This window comes from Tripterygium wilfordii, chromosome 21 (assembly GCF_013401445.1).
Source record: "Tripterygium wilfordii isolate XIE 37 chromosome 21, ASM1340144v1, whole genome shotgun sequence".
Lineage (NCBI taxonomy): Eukaryota > Viridiplantae > Streptophyta > Magnoliopsida > Celastrales > Celastraceae > Tripterygium > Tripterygium wilfordii.
The window spans coordinates 1,724,863-1,747,200 of NC_052252.1; the positions used below are offsets into that span (position 1 = coordinate 1,724,863).

The 22,338-nt window shown below is 36.3% G+C and overlaps 3 protein-coding genes across 4 annotated transcripts in view; 2 read left to right on the plus strand and 1 right to left on the minus strand.

Annotated features, from left to right (window-relative positions):
• Nucleotides 1–106: 106 nt before the first annotated feature.
• LOC119989550 lies at nt 107–6,806 on the minus strand. 2 transcript variants are annotated; one of them, XM_038835152.1, is made up of 13 exons: nt 6,555–6,806; nt 4,918–5,123; nt 4,498–4,548; nt 4,153–4,283; nt 3,914–4,030; nt 3,655–3,774; nt 2,729–2,826; nt 1,859–2,028; nt 1,489–1,542; nt 1,086–1,195; nt 648–761; nt 421–546; nt 107–328 (listed from the first exon to the last, which is right to left on the minus strand). In XM_038835152.1, the coding sequence occupies exons 2-13, from the start codon at nt 5,089–5,091 to the stop codon at nt 298–300; spliced, it is 1,296 nt and encodes a 431-aa protein (XP_038691080.1). In that variant the 5' UTR covers nt 5,092–5,123; nt 6,555–6,806; the 3' UTR covers nt 107–297. The 2 variants fall into 2 exon arrangements, with proteins under 2 accessions (XP_038691080.1, XP_038691081.1); XM_038835153.1 differs by lacking the exon at nt 6,555–6,806 and adding an exon at nt 6,342–6,439.
• A 1,816-nt stretch (nt 6,807–8,622) lies between these two features.
• On the plus strand, nt 8,623–15,056 carry LOC119989551 (glyceraldehyde-3-phosphate dehydrogenase GAPCP2, chloroplastic-like). The gene is made up of 14 exons (XM_038835155.1): nt 8,623–8,920; nt 9,433–9,518; nt 9,653–9,723; nt 9,829–9,867; nt 10,650–10,750; nt 11,816–11,928; nt 12,116–12,215; nt 12,316–12,462; nt 12,924–12,984; nt 13,095–13,192; nt 13,285–13,427; nt 13,561–13,644; nt 14,412–14,501; nt 14,637–15,056. Exons 1-14 carry the CDS (start codon nt 8,819–8,821, stop codon nt 14,689–14,691), a joined length of 1,290 nt encoding a protein of 429 aa, XP_038691083.1. The 5' UTR covers nt 8,623–8,818; the 3' UTR covers nt 14,692–15,056.
• A 3,439-nt stretch (nt 15,057–18,495) lies between these two features.
• The window catches only part of LOC119988070 (metal tolerance protein 10-like), a 5,884-nt gene continuing 2,041 nt past the window's right edge, over nt 18,496–22,338 (plus strand). The window contains exons 1-4 of the mRNA XM_038832974.1: nt 18,496–18,689; nt 19,955–20,067; nt 20,534–20,779; nt 21,266–21,346. Coding sequence (XP_038688902.1) covers nt 18,533–18,689; nt 19,955–20,067; nt 20,534–20,779; nt 21,266–21,346 — 597 coding nt within the window. The 5' untranslated portion in view covers nt 18,496–18,532. The remainder of the gene's footprint in view (nt 18,690–19,954; nt 20,068–20,533; nt 20,780–21,265; nt 21,347–22,338) is intronic.

Here is a 22,338-nt window from a genome sequence, read left to right on the forward strand (position 1 = left end):
TGTCGGTCTCAGTTACCAAAAAACCTTACCATATGAACAATTACAAGTATTGGTATTTGAACTTTACATCAATCATTCAAACGAAAACTCGAAAAGAACACTGAACTACCAAGATTAATCTGTCTACTCGATCTCCCACAACGTATTAAGTACAGAAACGTTACTGATTCATTTTGCAATCTTAAAACATCATTTGTTCCTCTGGCTTTTATACCAGATCTTACAACCAACATAACTCAATGCAGCTTGAATGCTTCTCAAAATCCAAGAAATGACGGTACGGTGGTATCTGGCCACTTACAAGATGGTGCAGCTTCCTCCTCGATCCCTATTAAGAATAGGACGAATGATATCAAGTTAGAAGCCGAACAATGAATTTTGTTTAGGCAACTTACATTGGTGATTCACAGAGGTACTGACCTCCTTGTGCCTTCGTAGTCACTCAAAGCTCGTTCAAATTTCTGCCAGAGCGGACCATTCTCCGGCGTATCCACATTCTTTGGACCGGCAAGATAAGCCTGAACAACAAATTGTGGAGTTCTTTCCCTGCATTGCAAATTTTGAATCATCAAAGAAGGTACAACTTTATCCGGGGTAATTCCATAGAAAACGAAGAAACATTTTTTCTTATGAATTTTATAACCTACATTCCTTCATATTCTGATAACCAAGCCATATAGGCCGCACCAAAGTACATGGACACAAATGGCTTTGTCAAATCATCAGCAGAATCAACTTTGTAAGCCCTATAACCCAACTCCCTGAATATACGAAGAAAATTCAATCGCAATTATGAGATTAGAAACTACTTTAGAATGAGAAGTGGAAAAAAAAAAGAGTATTGAATTGAGGAGTACTAATTTTTAGTAAACAATCCCAAATGTAGACGTATCATTGTTCATATGAAAGAATTTAATCCAGTTTCACTCAATGTGAATTAATAAATATTCCATGACAAAGAAAAATCTGGTTTCAGTGCCTAAAAAGGAAACAATGTGGTGAAACTTTAAGCAGCAGTTACCAAAATGCAGTATAGCATTTGAGTATTCCTCTGTATACGAAAATTATCGATGCAGTTTACCTACATGTAAATCCAGAATGCTGTAGAGTAGTCAATTCCCATTATTCCAGTTCGGGGTGGAATCCCATTAACGAAACGCATGCTAACAATCTCTGCTAAAGCACAAAGTATTGTCTGTCCAAAAACCAAATATCAAGAAAAGCAAATATTGGCTGCAAATAAGTTTCATAAGAATTAATCTTCAGGACAAAAGGTTGAAAACACTGAAATACATATATCCAATAAGAATTTGAAAAGGAGGCCTTGGAGACGGCAATGAATGTCTTGTTTAGTAATAAATGGAATTGATCAAGACGACAAATGAAAATTTGGCAAATCCAAGACTTTGAAAACAGAACCTTTAAAAATTTCTAAGCAGCAACATCTCATTGACCAAAACCTGTTTTCGACTTGAAATAAGTACTTACAGGTTTGACTCCCCTTTCACTGAAGTGTTTTAAAAGAATAATTTCTGCAACTCCCTGCAAGAAAGTAGTAAATATCTATCACTCAACTGCAAAAAAACATATACCTTTCGCTCAAAGGAGGGGGCAGTTTTTTGATTAATTTATTTTATAATTATTGAAATAAGAACAACTATCTTGAAACTGATAAATGCAGGCTCCATGGAGACGAAAACGAGAACGGTGCATGCAGTGATAAAAGAAACTTGTCCCATAGAAGCCTAATATTAATGGTAAACATAATCAAATTTTCATGATACTCAAGTGTATGGTGGAAAGAAAAAGGCCCAAGAAAGAGAAAACAGAAAGAATGTCCATCTCTATTGACTCATACCTTCAGTTCTACCCGGGAAAGATAGGGTCTCTGCTTTGCATCAAGAGAAAAGCGCACTTGACCTTGTTTTTCTCCCGACTTGGTCCACTCTTTTAGAACATCAGGATGATTCCACATGTCTTCCATGTCTTCAGGACTAGCTCTAGATTCCCATTGGGTATGACTAACAACTGCTTCCTCGGCAAAGAAATAAAGCAAAGCATTTAGGCTAAAAAAAATTCAGGGAATTGAAGGTAATGGTATCATGCTTGCACATATGATAACAAAATTTTGAGTCCAGTGAAATAATGTTATTTAATGAAGCACTATATTTTTTATTGTATTTATCAACTTTACCAGGGTGCTACTTCATTTGCACCACCTTAACAGACCAAGGAATACACAATCAATACATGCCTTTGAGAATACTAATTTTGGCTTCTAAGTGGAATGCAGAGTAATTAGAGGAGGATCATATAGAAGAACAGAGAAACTTATAATTTGTCTAATGATCAGAAGCAAAAGTAACATGAAAATTAGATTAAAAAAAGAACATCCAATTTAGGGTGGAATCAAAGCAGTTAACATGAAACTTTATGTACATGCATAGTGTAACATGGAAGATAGAAATAAAATTTATGGAAATGTTCATGGATATTATTGCTGTAGTTTATTGATAGAATGAGCATTCAACTTGAATGCTATTCAAACGTGGATATCCTTATAACCAATTAGATTTGCATTAAACTTCCATTTATATGTTTTCAACTTGGAGTCAGACAAATCGATGAATAAAAATCATTTATCACTCAACTGAGGGTAATTTTGTTAAGGCATAAGAGTCCCATGAAGGCAACAGTAAGTATCCAGAGAAGGTAGAAAAGGTAAAACCTGTGTTTGAAACAGGCGAAGTTGAAACAGGCATAGTGGAAACCGGCGAAGTGGAAACAGAAGCATCAATTGGTGCATTACCACCGCCAGCAAATTTTCTGCATGATGATAATACTATTAAAATTAATCTAATTTTAAAAACTTGAGAGGAAAGTATTATCCTTTAATATAGCATTACTACAAGCATAGTGGTATCAGGCATTACTTTGGTATATGACCATATGAGCTGGGAAGTGGCTCAGAATATCACCAAGCTATAATTATGAAATTGCAGATACAGCTCTTCGAGTTTGGATAGAAATATAAGGTAAGTAGTCTAGTATCACTCTATTGCAACTATGCCATACATGCTACTCAGCTGCCCTTATAATAATCTCTTTTCTAATGATAACGGAAGTTTAAGAAGAAAAAACTTCTTTAGTAAAAGGTCTCGAAAGAAACCAGGTGATGGGGTTGCAAATGTAGAAGGGCAAGCAACTAAGAACACAATCACTACCAAATGCAACAGTACAAATTAGAAGGAGCTCTTCTGGTGATAGAATTTAACTTAGATTTATTAGGCAACAAAATTATACATCCTGCACAAGATATTCCACAGTTCTATATACCCTCACCACCATTACCGTGGTAGAGTCTAAGAATCATTAGGCAACAAAATTATTCATTCAGCACAATATATTCCACTTTACCACATATTCTCAGCAATTTTGTAGGTTCCATCATTTTAAATACTTCGAAGATTCATGACTTTTAACAATAGAACAAAAAACAAAGAAATCTTCGCCAACATATTAAAGCAATAAAAGAAAATGAGACATACAAGTTCCTAAATGACCAAATATAAGCACACCTCTTTTTGCCAATTCAGGAAAACACAATGCCAAGCTTGATATAAATAAATGCTATTAAGGAACAGAAACAATCACCTGGTCGGAAGACTCTCGTTGACCAAAAGATAACGATTCCAATATGGAAGAGTTGACTTATGGGTTGCCTTTTTTGTACCTCCTTTATATGCCCTAACTACAAATTCTTCATTTCTTTTTCTGCAGAGAAGTTCACTTATGTTATTTCTTCATCATCGCAGATCTCAAATAGGCAGATGGAAGCTAAAATTTCTAGTGGGCAAACAGATACATGAAGAGGCTGACAAAAACTGCACAAAACAGATGTTGAGAAACTTACATTTGGTCAAAGTTAGCTAAATATTTAAGGTAGGCAGCACCAAAGTATATGTTCACAAAAGGCCTGTACAGAAGGTCTGGATTTCCTTCCACTTCATACGACCGATAACCTAATTCACTGTGAGCAGGTTGTCATTTCCTTAACAACTCAAATATATAAATAAGATAAAATGCAGAGAGTCCTCCATAGAAGGTACCATGCCCAATGAAGGTTGAGAAACTAGAATATCAAACTGGTACCTGACCAACCACTCAGCAGTTTTGGGTGATATTTGCATTATCCCTACAGTGGTCTGCTTGGTTTTACGATCATACCGCATAGCAAGGAGCTGCCTGTCACTTTCAAGTTCAGCAAGAGCACAGAGCATATCCTGCAGAGAAGGAGATGATTTCATATTTCGAACATTGAAATGAAAATTAGGATTAGTGGAGAGCAGCTTTAAATAGATAAAGAAATCTAGCAGATTCCAAATAATTGAGAAGCATTCCTCATTAGCATAGACAGAGGGCATATGTATGGCAGACTTCCATATGATCACTAAGAGCACAAAGGTTATAAAAACTCTGTCATAGAAGAAGGCATACCGGATCTATCTGTGAATCAAAATGTCTGCCAACAATAATATCAGCAACAGCCTGTAAGAAAACATTACGACACGAGGTTATATATTATAGGGTAACAATGTCAAATCAGAAGCAGGCACCCAGGAATCTGTCAACCAGCATTAAGATAATTCAAAACTTTCTACAAAGAATTTCAAAATATGAAAAGGCGATAATGTCAAAAATAATAAACAATGCCAAGTAGGAGCACTGAAAAAGCTATGGTTGAGATGGTAATGCTTTCATGGAGCTTATATGAACTCTCAATGCATGCAAACTTATGTAACTATTCCCCCTGTAAAAAGTGGACTGCTACCCTATACTGGTTTAAGATTTCAACTTAATGAAGGCAACTTGCAAGGATTACTATAAGATGGATTAGTGCTTTATCGAATTGCTTACCCTCATCTCAGTCTGCGTCAAATAGTTCTGTCCATCAGGATCTCGTGAGAGATGAACCTTTTGACCTATAGTTTCTCCAGCATCTAACCATTCAGTGTTCACTTCAGGCCTCCTCCACATTGCTTCCATATCCTGTGGATCAACACAGTCATCCCAATACTTGAAGCTGACCATCTTTCCAACACTATTGGACCTTCTTATGGCATCTACAACAAAAAAAATATATGAACTTTCAATTTGTGGATAATGCAAAGAAAATGCACATAAGAAAGATATCCCACAAGCAAAAGAGAGAGACAAGGTAATTGCCGCAAAACTCAAATATCAGAGTACCATTTTCTTTTCTTTTTTCCTATCAACTACAAAATATACTAGTATTTTGGCATAATCTTTCAACATAGCTTAAGAAAATGTTAACCTAAGGACATATGAACTAGAAAATAATCTGGAGAACAACAGAGAAAGAAATTAATAGCAGCACACTCGTTATATAAATGTCAGTGTGCAATCAATTAATTCTCATGTTCAACATGATTATTAGACGAATAAAGGTAAGCAATGAAGAGGCTCAAAATTGCAGATGATACTTCTTTTAATTATATCAAAGAGGCAAATGAAATTTATACTAACGCATCCACAAGTACAAGTCAAAAGTCTTGCTCTTGATTCCCTTTGGCTACAAGGTGTTTGAAAAAGGTACAAAATATTGCAGTTGTAATCTTTCACAAGGCATCAACACAGCAAATCCACTCTTCCATACAGAAAATAAATCTATGGCATTGAATCTCCAAGCAAGCCATTCTTGTTTGTTTCATTACTAAGATATAGCATCCTTCCCATTAACATAAACGGAAAGCAAACCAAGTCCCATAGAAAACAACTGTCCTCTTATGCAAGCTAAACAACAGCAATTTCGCTGATTGATGAGTCATGATCCATGAAATGGAATGACAAAGCTCTATTAGAAATGTTAATCAACCAATAGAAAACTATAAATTATTTGATTTCCATTTCACAGAATTGGGGTCTTCAGAATCAAATTGAGGATGGGGATCCCTGGCCTATAATTCAGCTTCTCCTAAAACTAATTTGAGAGATTAAATCGAGCGAGATCAAGATTCTCAAACCAAAAGCACTTTCGTTGCTTAAATGCACATGGGCAACCACATATAAAGGTGCATGCATATAGATACATTCACGCATAAATTCCACCCAAGAATCTAAGAATATCCGCAGATTTTCAAGATTTCACAAAACCCAATCAAACCCAATTGCCATTTAACGAAATTCGAAACAACACCGCCCACTTTAAAGAAAACCCATGACTAAAGAAACCAATACATATCAAAAAGTAGGCGTCCTTGCACAAAACGCCAATGGAGATAATGATAGAGAGAGAGAGAGAGAGAGAGAGAGAGAGAGACCATGTAGAAGGAAGAAATGGGATGTTGGTAGGAACAAACAAAAAACGGAAAGAAAAGAAAGAAGGACAAGAATCGGGTCTCTCCTTCTGTATAGCAGATATGTATATTGATCGATTTGAGAAGAATAATGAACGCATAAAGAAAGAGAATAAATTATATAGATGAACATTAAAATCTAGAGCCTTTTTGCTTTTTCACATTCTCTAATATTACCAAAATCTGAGGGTTCGCCATTGTTGCCGGATTATTGGTCTCTCTCTCTCTCTCTGGGGCTGGGAAGGGTGCCTGGTTGCTCTACGTCATGCATTGCGGACCGATATTTGGGATGCCACGTTATCACTGCGGAAATGGCGGTTTCGGATACTAAGCAATTTGTTGGATAAGCGGGCTCCAAGGCCGTCCAAAATTGTCCACACTAAAAGCCATGGCTTTGAGGAAATGCATGGTTTATGGAGCCTTCTTCTTCGTACGTGGAATTACCATGGACTTGACTAATTGACTGGCACCCATGGTGTATGAACTGTTGCGCAGAACGATAATTTTATTCAGTACACACATGAAACATAGTTATCGTCGTTTCTCATATTAGGAGGGTGGTCGGTTATTGTATATAAATTTAATCGATCAATCATCGGTTATTTCTAAGTAATTTTTTTTAAAAATAATCGATCAATTCGACTGTCGATTTGCTTTCTATGATTTTTTTAACACCTCTATTTGTATTATATATAAGAAAACTTGTTCCTTCTGGAAACAAAACAAACAAAAATCCATTTTTTAACCCCGCTTGTCCATAACGGAGAACCTTTATCTATTTCTCACTACATTCGAACGTCGATATAGCATGTCACTTGAGGTGGACGCTCTAACAAGTCCCCCTCTCATTTATCACTATACTTAAGATCTGATGCAACATGTCACTATTGAGGTATGTCCGTGCCAACTCTCTCTCATTTATTGTTGCACTTGGATATTGATGCAACACGGCACTTGTAGAGAGTGCCAACAAATCTCTCTTTTTAACTCATGCTCGTAGATTCGACAAAATTTTATAATGATTGGCAATTTGCTGCAAATCCTCCGCCTTTATACCGTTGTAAGCGATGACAGAGGTTGGTGGGTTCTCGTTAAAATAAAAAAAATAAAAAACAAACTTATTTTAAGAACACAAAATAATGTATTATGGTTCACTAGATACAAATATAACATGCAAATTTAGCGCTTAAGAAAAAATGAACTTGGCTTGGTACAACCGTAGAGAATAGGTCAAGCCACCTAGGAAAACCCTAACCGCAACCGTGGATTTAGTAATACGGACAAAGCCCAGATTATGGGCCCGGGATGGAAGATCTTTCAGAATCCCCGAAGCAAAAAGGCCCAAAAGGGGCCCACAATGGTCTTACTTGTCTTTCGAGGACGCCAGGTGGGACTACACGACAAATTCACCTACGTGATTAACAGTTTAGCGGTGACTAACGATAGTATTGGAACTAGTCCAGTGCAACCGTTCTCATTTTCACTGTCATGAGCTTCCCCTCCCTATTTCGATTATTATATTCTCATTGCACCATCAATTTACTTAATTTATATAAAAAATAATATTAAACCATATATTATCTTAAAAACAATTTTTATTCATGAAGAATAATTCTTGATTACCTAACTAGGTAAATTTAATGAAATTTAGTTTTTACTCAAATTATCAAGCAATACCCAATCATGACTCTCCCATTTTAATTCCCCAGGCTAATTGATTTTTAGGTTATAAAATTATATCTTAAATTTATTTTTAAAAAAGGAGAATAAATCTCCTCTGATTTTCTGGTAAATAATTAAATGTCTTCTTAAAAGAGAGAGAATAAATACTTTCTATATATATATAAATTTTATAATTGATAAAATAAAATTTGCCCCTATCACATAACATATATGTCACATAAGTTTTTGGAGACTAGTTTGGCTTTAATCCAATTTATCATATCGTTAGGATTAAAATGTTTGGAAGCACAAGCCTGATAGCTCGAATATGAGTTCATATTAAACGTTCAAGGGATAAATTTATATGGTCATCTATGTTAAAAAAAAACATATATATCACATATAGAAATCATGAAAATAGTTATATTTTTAATAAACCATATCGGGAAGTATAGTTGGGTAGCACACGTGGCAGCAATCAGTGATAAGGCACACGATATCTCGAGGAGCTCGGTTGCACTATAACAACCCATCTGTATTTCTCGTGTTTGCAGGAGAGAAACTATAGGAGCTGTTTGGCTTCATCAGAAGCTCCGCCGAAAATCTGTGCTTTTGTTTAAAAAAGAAAAGAAAAAAACAAATTCTGATTTTTAAAATAAAAGCACGTTTGCTTTCATTTCTGTTCCGGCATCGCGAACAAGACCTTCTCCTCTTCTTCTCTGAGTAGTTGTTGTGGTGGTTGTTAGGGTTTTTGGTGTGTTCAGGAGGTTGTTGGTGCAATGGCCTTCTCCACTCTCCTCAGATCTGCAGCCGCCGCTGCTCCTCTGCTTAACGCTTCCAGAACCACCGACCTCTCCTCCTCCCCGTCCGATCCTTTCAAGGTCAATATTAACAACACGAGCTTGATTTCAACTCGTTTGATTACTAATGTTATTTGTTTCATGTTTGTGTTCTGGCTGAGTTTGATTCGCCTCTGTTTCGAGAAATGAACTGTTGAGCTTGGTGATACTTGGAATAATGTGAAACAAGGAGTTTAAGATTATTGTTTTCGATTCGATTTTGTTTTTGCTGGTTAAAATCATGCTTCTTTTGATATTTTACTTGAATTTTGTTAGGTGGGTATTTTCATTAGTTTCTAAATTTTCTCACCTACTGCTTAGTTGGTGAGAAAACATAGGGAAATAGAAGAAAATATATCGGTTCTTCCTTCCACGTATCAGACAGTAATTGTGTCTGCTCTTGATGATTGTTTGTTCATTTCTTATTGTTTCTATAAATATACTTTTTCAAATTATATTTTCATTGAATTTTTTGTTTTCAAATTGTAATGATGTTTCTGTAGCATTTGCAATTTTGGTTCTGACCGTAACTGTCTCAATTAAATGATATGCAGGTCTCAAGCATTGGTTTCGGTCGCAATCTAGACTCTTCAAAGAGCATTTTTGGCTCTGCAGTTCCTTGCGGTTCCTCCTCCTTTCAGTTGGGTGATTATTTTATCATTCAGTTAATAACTGTCTATGTTTATTTACTGTTGTGCATACAATTTCAAATTTGTGTGTATACTAGCTTTTATAGGTTATTGCACAAGTATATAAACACATTGCATTATATAGGCAATGCAGCGGGGGAAGGAGTATTCAACCCATCAAGGCCACAGCAACCGAGATTCCTCCCACCATTCAGAGTAAGAAATCGAACATTTGAACTCATCAGTATGTATCTTGCAATTTGGTGAAAACCAATGGCCCTCTGCATGTATTGATGTCCTTGTTCTTGTGTCGTGTTTTAGAATCGAGAAGCAGTGGAAAGACAAAGGTTGGAATCAATGGTATGTTCTCTTATTACTAAATTTGTCCTCTGTCCTGTTCTTCCCAGTAACATTTACTTGTCCATGGTGAACGAATCAAATTGTTTTGCATTGTTGTAAAAATGATATTTCTAAGAGTAATATGTTGCTTTGTTTGATGATGCCCTGCTTGCAAATCAGCAAAGGACTACTTTTTATTGTGGTATTATTTATCTGAAGCCGTGATATGATGAACAGTGTTTGTCTTAGAGATTTCATTTCAAAGAGATTTGGGCTTGAACATTCCACGAGGCTGTATGTTTATCCTGGTTTTGGTTGGGTGGAGGGTGGGTTGAGAGTTAATGTTGTTTTCCTGTGTTCTCCAATAAAAATGGTGACGCTTTTAATTAATTGGATGGTAGTTGGTTTGAATTTCTTTTTTCAGTTTCCTTATTTGTCATATCCCTGTTGCAGTGTGGTGAAAGAAATTCATCCTGGTTACAGTATTTGGATTGTTAAAATTTAGAGAACATAATTTACGAAAGCTTTTAGTTCATAAATTGTTCCAAATATCTTTGGCTCCTGTTTGAGACCTCGTTGTTGAGTTTCTTGTCTCCTGGCTGGCTGACTTTGAACTATTACACGAATAAGCTAAGTGATAAGGTGCTTCATCATTTATTATCTTATTCTCATAACGGATAGGTTAATCTGACATAGCATGGCTTAATGTTATGCTGTGGTTAATCTCTGTGGGATCGCAATAAGAGGGTTTTGCAGGAAAATGATTTGTTATGCTGACATGTATAGATGCTAAACCGTTGCAGGTTTTGGTCGGATTGGAAGGTTGGTTTTGCGAGTAGCCACCTACAGGGATGACATTGATGTGGTAGCTGTCAATGATCCTTTTATTGATGCCAAGTACATGGTAAGGATGTGCTGTTAGATTCTGCTGGTTGGATTTGAAGTTTTGATGTTCTCATTCCATGATGAACATATTGATGTTGTTGAAGTTTCTACACATATCTGTTTAGGCAATTCTAAGTTACGAGCCTAAAGTGAGTGTTTTACATCTTTGAGACCTTGGGTGCCTTTATGTGATACGTGACTTAATATTTGTATCATAGGACATTTGAGATAATGTGCTACTTTCAGAATTAGGAGCATAAATTTTCTCGAGAAGATTAATTTGATGCTCTGTTAAACTTATCTCGACTGAGTTTGCTAGACTAGTGTCAAATGAATTTCAGTTATCTTATTTTTTTCGAAGTCGCAATAAACATAGTTTGTTATGGTAAAAGTAAACGACACCCGTTTTAATAAGGTTCCCGCAATGGGCGGGGTCGGGGACATGCAAGATGTATGCATACCTTACCCCTACCTAATATGCGGAGAGGCTGTTTCAGGAATTAAACCTGTGACCTCTAGGTTGCATCCCAGCAACTCTACCATTGGGCCATAGGTTCGCCTATATCATAGTTTATTATCTAAAAGGACAAATGGAATTTATGTTATTCTACCACTAACCCCTTGAATTTGTGAAATGTTATCGATATCCGACAAGCACAAATTTACTTGAAACCAGGGGTTGATGCAATCTTGGATTTGTAACAATTTGTTTGAATATTTTAAATTCAGATATTTGTTGGTCTTAGAAATGTTTGCTTTTGTATTTATGGTACTGTTGTCTGTATGCTGGTCTTGCAATCTCTAAATCATGATTTTGGCTGCTAGTAAAATATAAAACAGCAGTGATGAATTTATACTAGAAATGATCATTATTCTTCGCTTTGTGGGAAGTTGTATCTCTCTCGAGCAGTTAAACATCATAAAATACTTGTAATATTTGCCTTTTTGTTTAGAGGGATAGCATACATGAGTTGGTTTGGTACTGATAATTATGTGCTGTCACTATGCAATTCCCCTGATTTTTGCAATTGTATAGAGTCCTTCTGTTATGATGAGATGCTTAATGCACATTTCCTTTTTGCAGGCTTACATGTTTAAATACGATTCCACTCACGGAGTCTTCGATGGATCCATCAAGGTTATTGACGATTCTACCTTGGAAATCAATGGGAAGCAGATAAAAGTAGTTAGCAAAAGGTATTGCCTGTACTATATTTTGCATATGTTTGTTAAGGAATCAAAGTGTTTCCTGGGTTCCAGAGTGTGGTTGCTACTGCTCCACTTTGATTGTATTATGAATGGCTGTGCTGGTTTTATTGGAATATGGAATAAACAATTTTTAGTCATCTCTAACCAGCATCTGTGTTCAAACTTGTTTCTCCAGAGATCCAGCAGAGATCCCCTGGGGTGATTTTGGGGCCGAATATGTTGTTGAGTCCTCTGGGGTTTTCACAACAATTGATAAGGCTTCAGCTCACATGAAGGTTAGTTAGTATAATTTTTGTGTCTGCTCCATCCTCCAGTGGGGAAAAAAAGTGAAAGCCCCTTTAATTTTGTGTTTTTCCTCTTTGGACTTTTTTGCAGGGTGGTGCTAAGAAAGTTGTAATATCAGCTCCATCGGCTGATGCACCTATGTTTGTGGTTGGAGTTAATGAGAAGAAATACAAGCCAAGTATGGATGTTGTTTCCAATGCAAGCTGCACCACCAACTGCCTTGCTCCTCTTGCCAAGGTCTCATTCATTCTGTAACGTTGGTGCTTAGTTTCTTTCACTGCACCCATAAAAAATTATTGGAAAATCTGATGCTTATTTAATTTATCCGTTTATAAAATTATAAATTATGAACTATTGTTTCGGCATCTTTGTTGTTCTTCTGCACCTTCTTGGTTCTTTGATAAATTGACTTTCCATTCTGAAAAATGAACTCCTGTATTTCACGTTGTAGGATTGTGTGTTTCTATTTTATTTATTTTTTTAACTTTTCTTGGATTTATATTATGTGGAAGTATTTTAGTTTGACTTTTTGCTTATTTGCTGTTACTAGCATTGTCCCTTCCATTATTTAAATTACTCACGTTTTGTGGTCCTGCATAAGTAATCCATCTATTTGCCTATTCTTTGTTTTCTGTTTGATGGCCAAGAAGCTACCCTTTCTCGTATCTGCTTAGTTTTTTTGCGTGTACATGTTACAGGTTGTTCAGGAGGAATTTGGTATCATTGAAGGTCTGATGACGACAGTGCATGCAACAACAGGTTTTTTGCTCTCTCTTTGCAATCCAAATGTCCCCCTTTCTCTTTCGTCGGTGCTGAAGATGTCATGTGTATGCGTATACTGATGTATTTGTGCTTTTTTGGTTATTCAGCAACGCAAAAGACCGTTGATGGTCCTTCAATGAAGGATTGGAGAGGAGGCCGTGGAGCTGGACAAAATATCATCCCTAGTTCTACCGGTGCTGCAAAAGTAAGACTATAGAAATCCTAAATGTTTTGTTCAAGCATTGGAATTCTTTATTCAGTGCTGTTCCAAAAATGAATATGTTCATGATATCGTAGGCTGTTGGAAAAGTGCTTCCAGAGCTCAATGGGAAGCTTACTGGAATGGCCTTCCGGGTACCAACATCTAACGTCTCTGTTGTGGACTTAACTTGTCGACTTGAGAAGAGTGCTTCCTATGAGGATGTCAAAGCAGCCATTAAGTATGTTATACTCCTTCCGTTCACATCAACAATGAAGTTCTGTCATTCTCCATTCTCAGTTGTTTCTTATCCGCACCCCATGTCTTTATTTTTACTCTACAGTCACTTAGTTACTTCTTATTTTGAAACAAAGGTATGCCTCTGAGGGGCCACTGAATGGCATTCTTGGATACACGGATGAGGATGTTGTCTCCAATGACTTTCTTGGTGACTCAAGGTATTTTCCTTTATTCTAATGTTATGCTCTCTAATCTATACATTTTGCTTTTACATTAGAAGATAACGAGTTTGTTTGCAACATTTATTAAGGGGATCTGTAAGACAAACACAGTTTAAGGGCATAAGAATGACTCATCTCTTTCTTAACTCTATAAAAATAAGCCATGTTGTGATCCCTTGGCTTCAGCAAAGCATAACAATAGCGATCGTTAAGTGCTTATTTGATAAATGGTAAATTGCTCTTTACGGGTTCCAAGGTTTGCGACCTATACATTGAATCCAGGATTGGTGACTTAATGTGAACTCTCAATTTTTTGTTCTTGTTTTATTGTAGCTTCTTGCAATATAAATGGTGGTTAGGCGTTTAGTGATTAATTTGAAGACTACATTTGGTGCACTAAGTTGGTATTGTTATTCAAATACTAGATGTGAGAGGACTCAGGCTCCATTGATTATGGCACTGTTATGAGTTGCAGTTAGTCAGTTTATTCCAGGGGAGAGAGAAAAAAGGGTTGGGGGGTGTGGCCTGTGGGGGTGAATTAGAGATGGTGGTAAACTGCTAATAATTAATAAATGGGGAGTGGGAGAGTTTAAAATGGTAAGATTAGGAGGATCGAAGATAGAGATGGATACAAAAATTAAATCTTTTTCAACCTTGTGAGTAGATGTGTAATCTGCAGAGTTATTTTAACTCTTCTTCTCTCTCTCTGCGCGCGCACGCACACAAGAACTCTGGTAAATTTGTATGTGCTTGTTTTATTCCAGGTCAAGTATATTTGACGCTAAGGCTGGGATAGGGTTGACCAAATCCTTCATGAAGCTTGTTTCTTGGTACGACAACGAGTGGGGTTACAGGTAATAATCTCTCTCTCTCTCTCACGCACACACAAAAAGAAAAGAAAAGGAATTCTGTATTGTCCGTGCTAACTTCAAAAGTTGTCGTGGTAATGCTTTTGTGACGAAAATATGCTCTTGGTTTTGTAATCTCAGCAACCGAGTGCTGGACCTGATAGAGCACATGGCATTGGTGGCTGCCCTCAACTAAATGTGAAGAGGAGCAGTTCCCTCGTTTTGTCTGTAGCTGCTAAGCCACCTTTGATTTTTGACATGTGCTTACATGTTCGATTCAAAGAGGAGTAAGCAATTTGTAGCGAGTTCTTTTTCAAGCCGATGATTGCCATATGAATTTGGACATCTTATGATGCAAGTTTGATAATAATGAGTGGTTGTATTAGCCGCTGCTGCTTTAGTACAAATCAGTTTGGATTGTTTCGTTTGATATCATTGCAGATTTTCGTTTGTTCCTTTTAATTAAATGTATTAAATTAGTTTCATCTGATTTTGATGATGTGGTGAATAATGCATGTACCTCCTATCAGAAATAAAACAAGCTTGCTACAATTTTGAGAAGTTGTCATACTACTATTTGATTGATAAACTATCCTTGGTCACTAGGCCTGTGAACGGACAGGGTTTAGACCTAGGGTTGGGACTGGGTCGGGTCGGTTGATTATCGGCCCGACCCGACCAACCAACTTTGTTCAGATGTGAAAACTATTATCGGCCCGACCTTTAAGGGTCGGGTGTCGGTTGGCAATCGACTTTTTCGGGTTGGTTGTTGGGTTGGGTGGCCGGTATACCCGACTCTTGTTTTCTTCGACTTTCTGCTCTCCTGACATGACTTCATTACCAAATTCTTGAACTCCAGAGAAATCCACTTCAGTTTCCACAAAAAAATCTCTCTTCTTTCACGCCATTGACACTGTCTTCAACCTCTTCTATCTTTAGCCACTATCAGAAACTAAACCCACATTAAAATTGTCGATCTTTTCAACATCAGAACCAAAATTCCCAATCTTTCTTGCAAAGCTATCATTATACCTTTTGACTTCCACATGACCAACACTCACTATCACAACTAGTGATCCTACACCTCACAGAATTGACCCTCACTTCGCTTTCTGCAAAACCCTGTTCTTGCACTCAGATGCACTAGAAGAACATTTGACCTTCTTGAAGAAAATGGGAGTGCAGAGTGTCGGATTGGGACTGCGATTTCATCTGTGGTCGTCGATTTAGGGCTGGGAGTGCAGACTGTGGTGGTAGTGTTGAAGAGACGAAGACTCGAAGTCGCGATTTAGGGCAAGAAATTGTAACTTTTGTTTTAAATAAAATAAGTAACAATAAATCAATAATTAACATTTAATAAATTATACTTAACTAGTTAACTTAAATACTTAATAGTATTAATTTTATAATTTATACTAATTTTTTTTAATAGTCGGTTGGCCGATACTTATCAGCCAACCGACTTTTGTGTATTTTGAAAACCATCAACCGACCCACCTTTGCATGGGTCAGATGATATTATCGGCCCTACTCAATGGGTCAGTTGGTGGTTGATAATCGACTGGCCGATAATGGGTCGGTTGGCCGATAAAACCGACTCAGTCCCAGCCCTATTTAGACTCATACCCATTTAGCGGGATAATATTAATATATAGATAATGCTAGACTTGAATACCCGATTTTTTTTCCACTGAGAATTGCTCTTTGGAGATACGGTATGGATTTAAACTCAGGTAATGTTACGGTATGGATTTAAACTCAGGTAATGTTTGGAGTTGTATTTGAACGATAGAAAGATATGAGATTGTTCGAGGCAGAGACACTACACCAATGTCCTCTCTTAGAATGTTGAAGCAAGTATGTCTCGGTATATATAAGTAAAAGCCTGAATCTCTCACATAAGGATGCGTTTTTTGAGTCTACGAACCATTGACGACGATTTATGAAGAACAAATTCATGTAGACTTGGGCCCTAAACGGATAATATCCTTGATGTTTGGGTTTCCGACACAAGTAGTCAAGTTTTAATGTATGAGTTTTCAAGATGTAGAGTGCGTGGCAAGTGTGTTAGAGTCAAGTTTGGCTCGTGTTTTTGTGTTAGTGGGAGTCCAAGTGTCACGAGTGACACACGGTGTATAGCCAAATCAAGTGTGTGTGTGTTTGATAAGGGATTTTGTTATTAAAAAAAAAAAATCCTTGTGTAATTTCAATTCTACATACCTTTGAAAATCCAAAATGACATGTTATAGTAAGATCAACGACGACGACTTGAGTGATAATCTAGTGGTGAATCTCTTTGGAGTCAAATCATATATACTCGAAAGGTCTTGAGTTATATTTCCATTTAAAACAATATCATTATAATCACGCGTTGAGCTTTGATCCCATGCACTTATCCCGCCATCAAATGAGAAACTTCTATGTGTATAGGTCTGACGACCCGAATTTTGATCCATATCGAATATTTAAATCACAAACGTTACAAACAAACACCAATTGGATGGTGTGCTGGTGTCCAATTATATATGTTGACTACTTTTACGAAAGAAAGTTAGTTTCACATTTCCATAACCATTATACTATGTTATCACATTTTTATCAACAACCACACTATATACATATATATATATAGACACACACACACATACTAGTGCTTTGATCATTATCTTTCTATGTATATATACATGTCTTATTCATGTTGTAAGTGCTACCCACAATTTATCTAACAACTCTTCATGACATTACTTTCACTATATATCTAGATATTTATACATTACCTATATAATATTCCATAAATCACACTCATTACTTTTAAGCACATCACCAATGAAACATCCAGGAAAGTGCTGGATATTGTGAATTGCCAATTAGACAAATAACTAATCTTTAATTATTTTATTACACCATTCATGACTTAATGGATTTACGCGATGTCATCAATATACATAAAAAAAGATCCACTTGTCACAAATAAAATAATGCTATGCAATTTGCTTAGTAGCTTATGGTTTCTAATACATACACACACATAAATGATTAAAAAAAATCCCAAAAATTGGTATCTCAATTATCACAATTGTTAAGTTTGACGCACACGATCCAAATGAATTTATGGGATCTACGTGTCCCACATAAATGTTCTTCTCTTGCATACAACTCAGTGGCTGGAATCACTTGAATACCAGATATCAAATACCAACTGCTGTGATCTTTATCACATGACCTAATACTCTAATACCTTTTGACTCTAAGCCTGTGATTTATGTGTTTTGAGACGTGTTTGAGATTCGAAAACCTCGAACCCATTTGGTGAAGTATTCTTCTTTCCTTGGGCCAAATATCCCCATTTTCATATTCCAATTTTATGGAATGTCTTCGAAGGAACATATTACTTATCTCAACAAAAGATGATATTCCCCTTCTTGTAAATATTGGATCCAAGGATATAATCTACAGCGTTCTGTCATTTCTTCCAAAGTCCAGATTACTTTTTTTTTTAATGTGATACCCTAATGACCAATGAACGGCAATTGCTTTTTCGTGTGTAAATCCTATTTCAATGGGAATTTGATGAGTCGATCTGCCTACGCATTTTACTTTTACTGTTATCTTGGTGAGTATTCCTTTTATAATTTATTTTAATCCCATCATAAGAAACATCAATACTCTTCTCTAAAACAAATATCATAAGAATTATCATTACTCTTCTCTGCTAAGACAAATATTTTTGTTTTTCCAATAACATAAAAGTGCACTTTTTTAAAATTATATGAAGAGGAAACTATGACAATGCGAAGTTAAAACATAAAATAATATTAGAAAATGACATAAATAAAAAAAAGAATAATTAGATAGAAAATGAGGCATTAAAGGGAGGTTGTTCGGTTGACAATCTACTGAATTAAGCATATATATGTCTAATATTTAAAAAATAATAATAATAAAAAAGAAAGACAGAAAGCGTGGCGGTTGTATATATAACGGTTGCGAAAGAACTCGGAAACCACACCCCTAAAAAAACAAGAAACAACAACTACATGGACGGAGAAAGTGATAGTGGCGATGAATACTTCTCACCGGAGATGGCGATGATCTCGTCGTCGTGGCGATTAGATCTCGACAAGTTACGTCTTCCAGAGAGAGGCTCCGATCAACTTCCGCATTGTCACTGGCCTCATTTTTCCTTCTTGTCAGGTAAAAATTGAACGAAAAATCGACTCTGCATATGCATGCATTGGAATTTGTTTGCCCTAAAGTTGCTATTTATTGTTCTGTTTGGTGATAGGGAAAAGAGAGGGGTAAAAGTTTTCCCTCTCTCTCTCTCTCCGAAGCTTGGTTTCCCCTGAATCTGTCGTTTTCTCTGTTATTCTTACTGGATTTGTCCAATGAAGGCCTTTAGATGTAATTGTTGGTCTGCTCTTAACCACTGCGTGTTAGAGAGGTTTTGATTTTCCTTGAAGGCGCGCTCCTCTTAATTAGTAAGTAATTAGTTTGATTTTTGTTTGACTGAGTTGAGTCGGCCGAGTTTAACTTGTTGGAATGGATCAGTCTTCTTCCTCTCCTTCTCCTTCTGCTTCTACTCCTCTCTCTCTAGTTTTGGCCTGAGAATTTCAATTTCATTGCCTTAGAGTTTATTCAAGGTTAGTCACGGATGTTAACTCTCTGGTTTGTTACTATGAGAATTGATTTTCAATGTATTTTGGGCGGTGGTCCGATCTGCATATATGTTTAACAAAAAATATTATTATTGGGCACTTTCATATTTAAATTTGAAAATATTGGTAAAGTTAGGACACCTTAAAAGAAGCGTGCTGTGTGCCGTGCCCTGCTGATGTAAGGGGTTGAAGATTTATAACTTAAAGTAATCAAAAGGATGATGCTTTTGTAGGTGGTAGTGAGTCATACAATACAAGAGTGGAAACTTTTCCACGCAACTCTTTGTTATTAGATAAGTGGACAACTCTCTTGCTGCATCAGCCCTTTTGAATCTTTTAAGGGATAACCGAGTAACCGACAGGGGGTATTGTCACTTATACAATATTCTAATATATGTTTAGTTTAAGTTTGGTAAACAAGTGGTTGAACATTCAATTGATGGATCAAGTCACTTTGTATTGGCATGTGTTGAGAGATTCATGAATTAAAATCAGGTCCATCCACCAGCAAGGTTGTTTGAACTTTTGGTCTCTTACAATTAATTTTCAGCTTGGAATGCTGGTTTTCAGATAATATTAAACTAGCAGTTGAATTATACTGGGTATTCATTTGAAAGTAGTGGCAGAGTCATGTGACATACCTTCAACCTTTCATTCATCAGATGTTACTGCATTCCAAAAAAATAAAATATGCCATTGAGAATTTGATAATTGGAGCATTATCTGGATTTTGAGTCAAACATTTGACCTGTTTGTAATCACATAAAATCACTCACTTTCATTCGTTTTATTTCATGACAATAGGGAAGGAACACAAGGTTTCAGAATATTACAAGAAACAAAAAAGGCTCCTGGAAGGGTTCAATGAGATGGAGACCATGACAGATTCAGGTTGTTTACATGGCAATCTAACAGAGGTTAGTGATTTCCTCCTCCATCCCACACTGACTGAAATAAACCCAAAAGAGAGAAGGGATTTTTTTTCTCCTTTCGAGTTAATTGTAAGAAATTAGCTGGTATTCAATATAATAGTGTTGGTATGAATAAGCAAGGAGGGCTTTAAGTTTGAGAAAAGAGGCACTGAGGCAGCCTTGGTCTATCATGATTATGGGAAACTTGCTGGCAATGTGCTGAATCTGATGATATGTTTTTGAGTTCAAAATTAACTGAATAATTTTAAGCTTCTTTTATGTCTTTAGTAATGCCTTAATGGAATGCAAGAAGGAAAATGGGCATGTTTTTTACTGAGACAATTCCTTAGGGATAAAGATAAAAAGATTAGGGCATGTTTTTTTACTGAGACATTCATTAACACTCTTGACGCAATGAACATATTATTCTTGTTAGTTGTAAATGTGACAATTTTCTCTACAATATTTTCAGGATGAAATGGAACAGCTTGAGAGGAGTGAGAGGATGGCAATTCATATTTCAAATGCTGCAAATATAGTGCTTTTTGTGGCGAAGGTTTATGCTTCTATGGCCAGCAGATCAATGGCAGTGATTGCTTCGACTTTGGATTCCCTTTTGGATCTCTTGTCAGGATTTATCTTGTGGTTCACTTCCTATGCCATGAAAACCCCAAACCATTATCACTATCCTATCGGAAAGAAACGGATGCAGCCAGTAGTAAGTAATCAAATCTGCCATTATGAAGCTATAATTTAGTATCTCGGAAATATTCTTCAAATGGAAATGTTCTTTTCGGAAATATTCTTCAAGTGAATTTCTATCACTTCTGTTAAAAATTTCGAATTTTCTCTATGACCTATGAATTGCATTAACTGGTTTGGCCGTCTTTCACTGATGGGAAGATATGAAGGACAACTGGTTTTTGCCTTTATATTTTTTATTTTATCTTTTGGCTAGAACCTGGTTCTTGTAGTTTGAGAGGAAATTAGCCTGGTTAATGATCGAAATTAGACCAATGACATCACATCTTTGAAAATCAATTCAGGAGTAAGCATCCAGAAAGGGTATTTTGACCAATTGCATGCCAATAGAAAGAGACATAGTTAGAATGCTATGTCTGGATCTTGCACATTGCATTTCATTTATGTTTGAAAAAGAGCCATCTTTTTATTGTAACAAGTTATCCGTTGCTTGAATATGCAGGGTATCATTGTTTTTGCATCTATAATGGCTACCCTTGGACTGCAGATATTGATCGAGTCTGGTCGACAGCTCATTTTCAAGGTATGTTTCAGTGGTCTCTGATAGATTCCACAATGATTCACACAACAATAACAGATCTGGAATATAAAGGAAAGTAGTATTGATATAGAAGAACAAGCTGAAAGAATCTAGGTAACACGAGGGGAGGTGAATTGTTTTAGCCTTAAAAATATGTCAAATTTGAGTTTAAACCTGCTGATTCCAGATTACTTTAAATCTTACAGAAACTTGATATTAGTGAATATAAGCTTGAAGTCTAGGTTAGTTCAAGTAACAATCAAGTAATAGAATTAAATACAACAACCATACACACAAATAAACTAGTAAAGAGTAGGGTAAGAGAGTGCAAACAAATTTATAGTGTTTCAGCTATGTATAGTCCTACATCCACTCTTCAAGGCTCCTCCTTGAGAGTTTGAATCCACTATGATTTGCTTGTTGAAGAGCCAAGCCTCTCTCTTTACACCAGCTGTTGTTTAAAGTGCCAACTTCACTTTACAATGGCTGTTTTAGCTTACCAAGTGCCAACCTCACTTTCTTGTGGTTTTGTAAGCTAACCACCAGCACTTAGACTCTTAATTGTGTGTACAAAGTGACCCTAGAATGATCAAGGAGTGTATAATGAAGCTTGAGTATTCTCAGGTGAGATTAACAGTGTAGAATGAGTAGGGAATAAAGCTCAAAGACGGTTCCTGTTTTCTGAGTAAGAATGAAGGCTTGAATGCTTGTAAAACTCTCAGAGAATTGGAATGAAGTTCTGTATCTTCTATGAAGTATATAGAAGCATTAATATGCGCTAGAATTCCTAAACATGACCGTTGCATGGAGCTATACCTTTTTAATCTTTTAAGCTTTGTGATTTGAAAGATTTCAGCTCCCATTTATTTCTTTTGCAGCTGACTTTCACTTCTTGTCTTCTCCATTTATTTCATCTTCTTATCTCTTCAATAATTCCAGCAACTTATGTCGTCTCATTTTATTTCTTTTATAACCACCTTTGACTTCTTATCTCT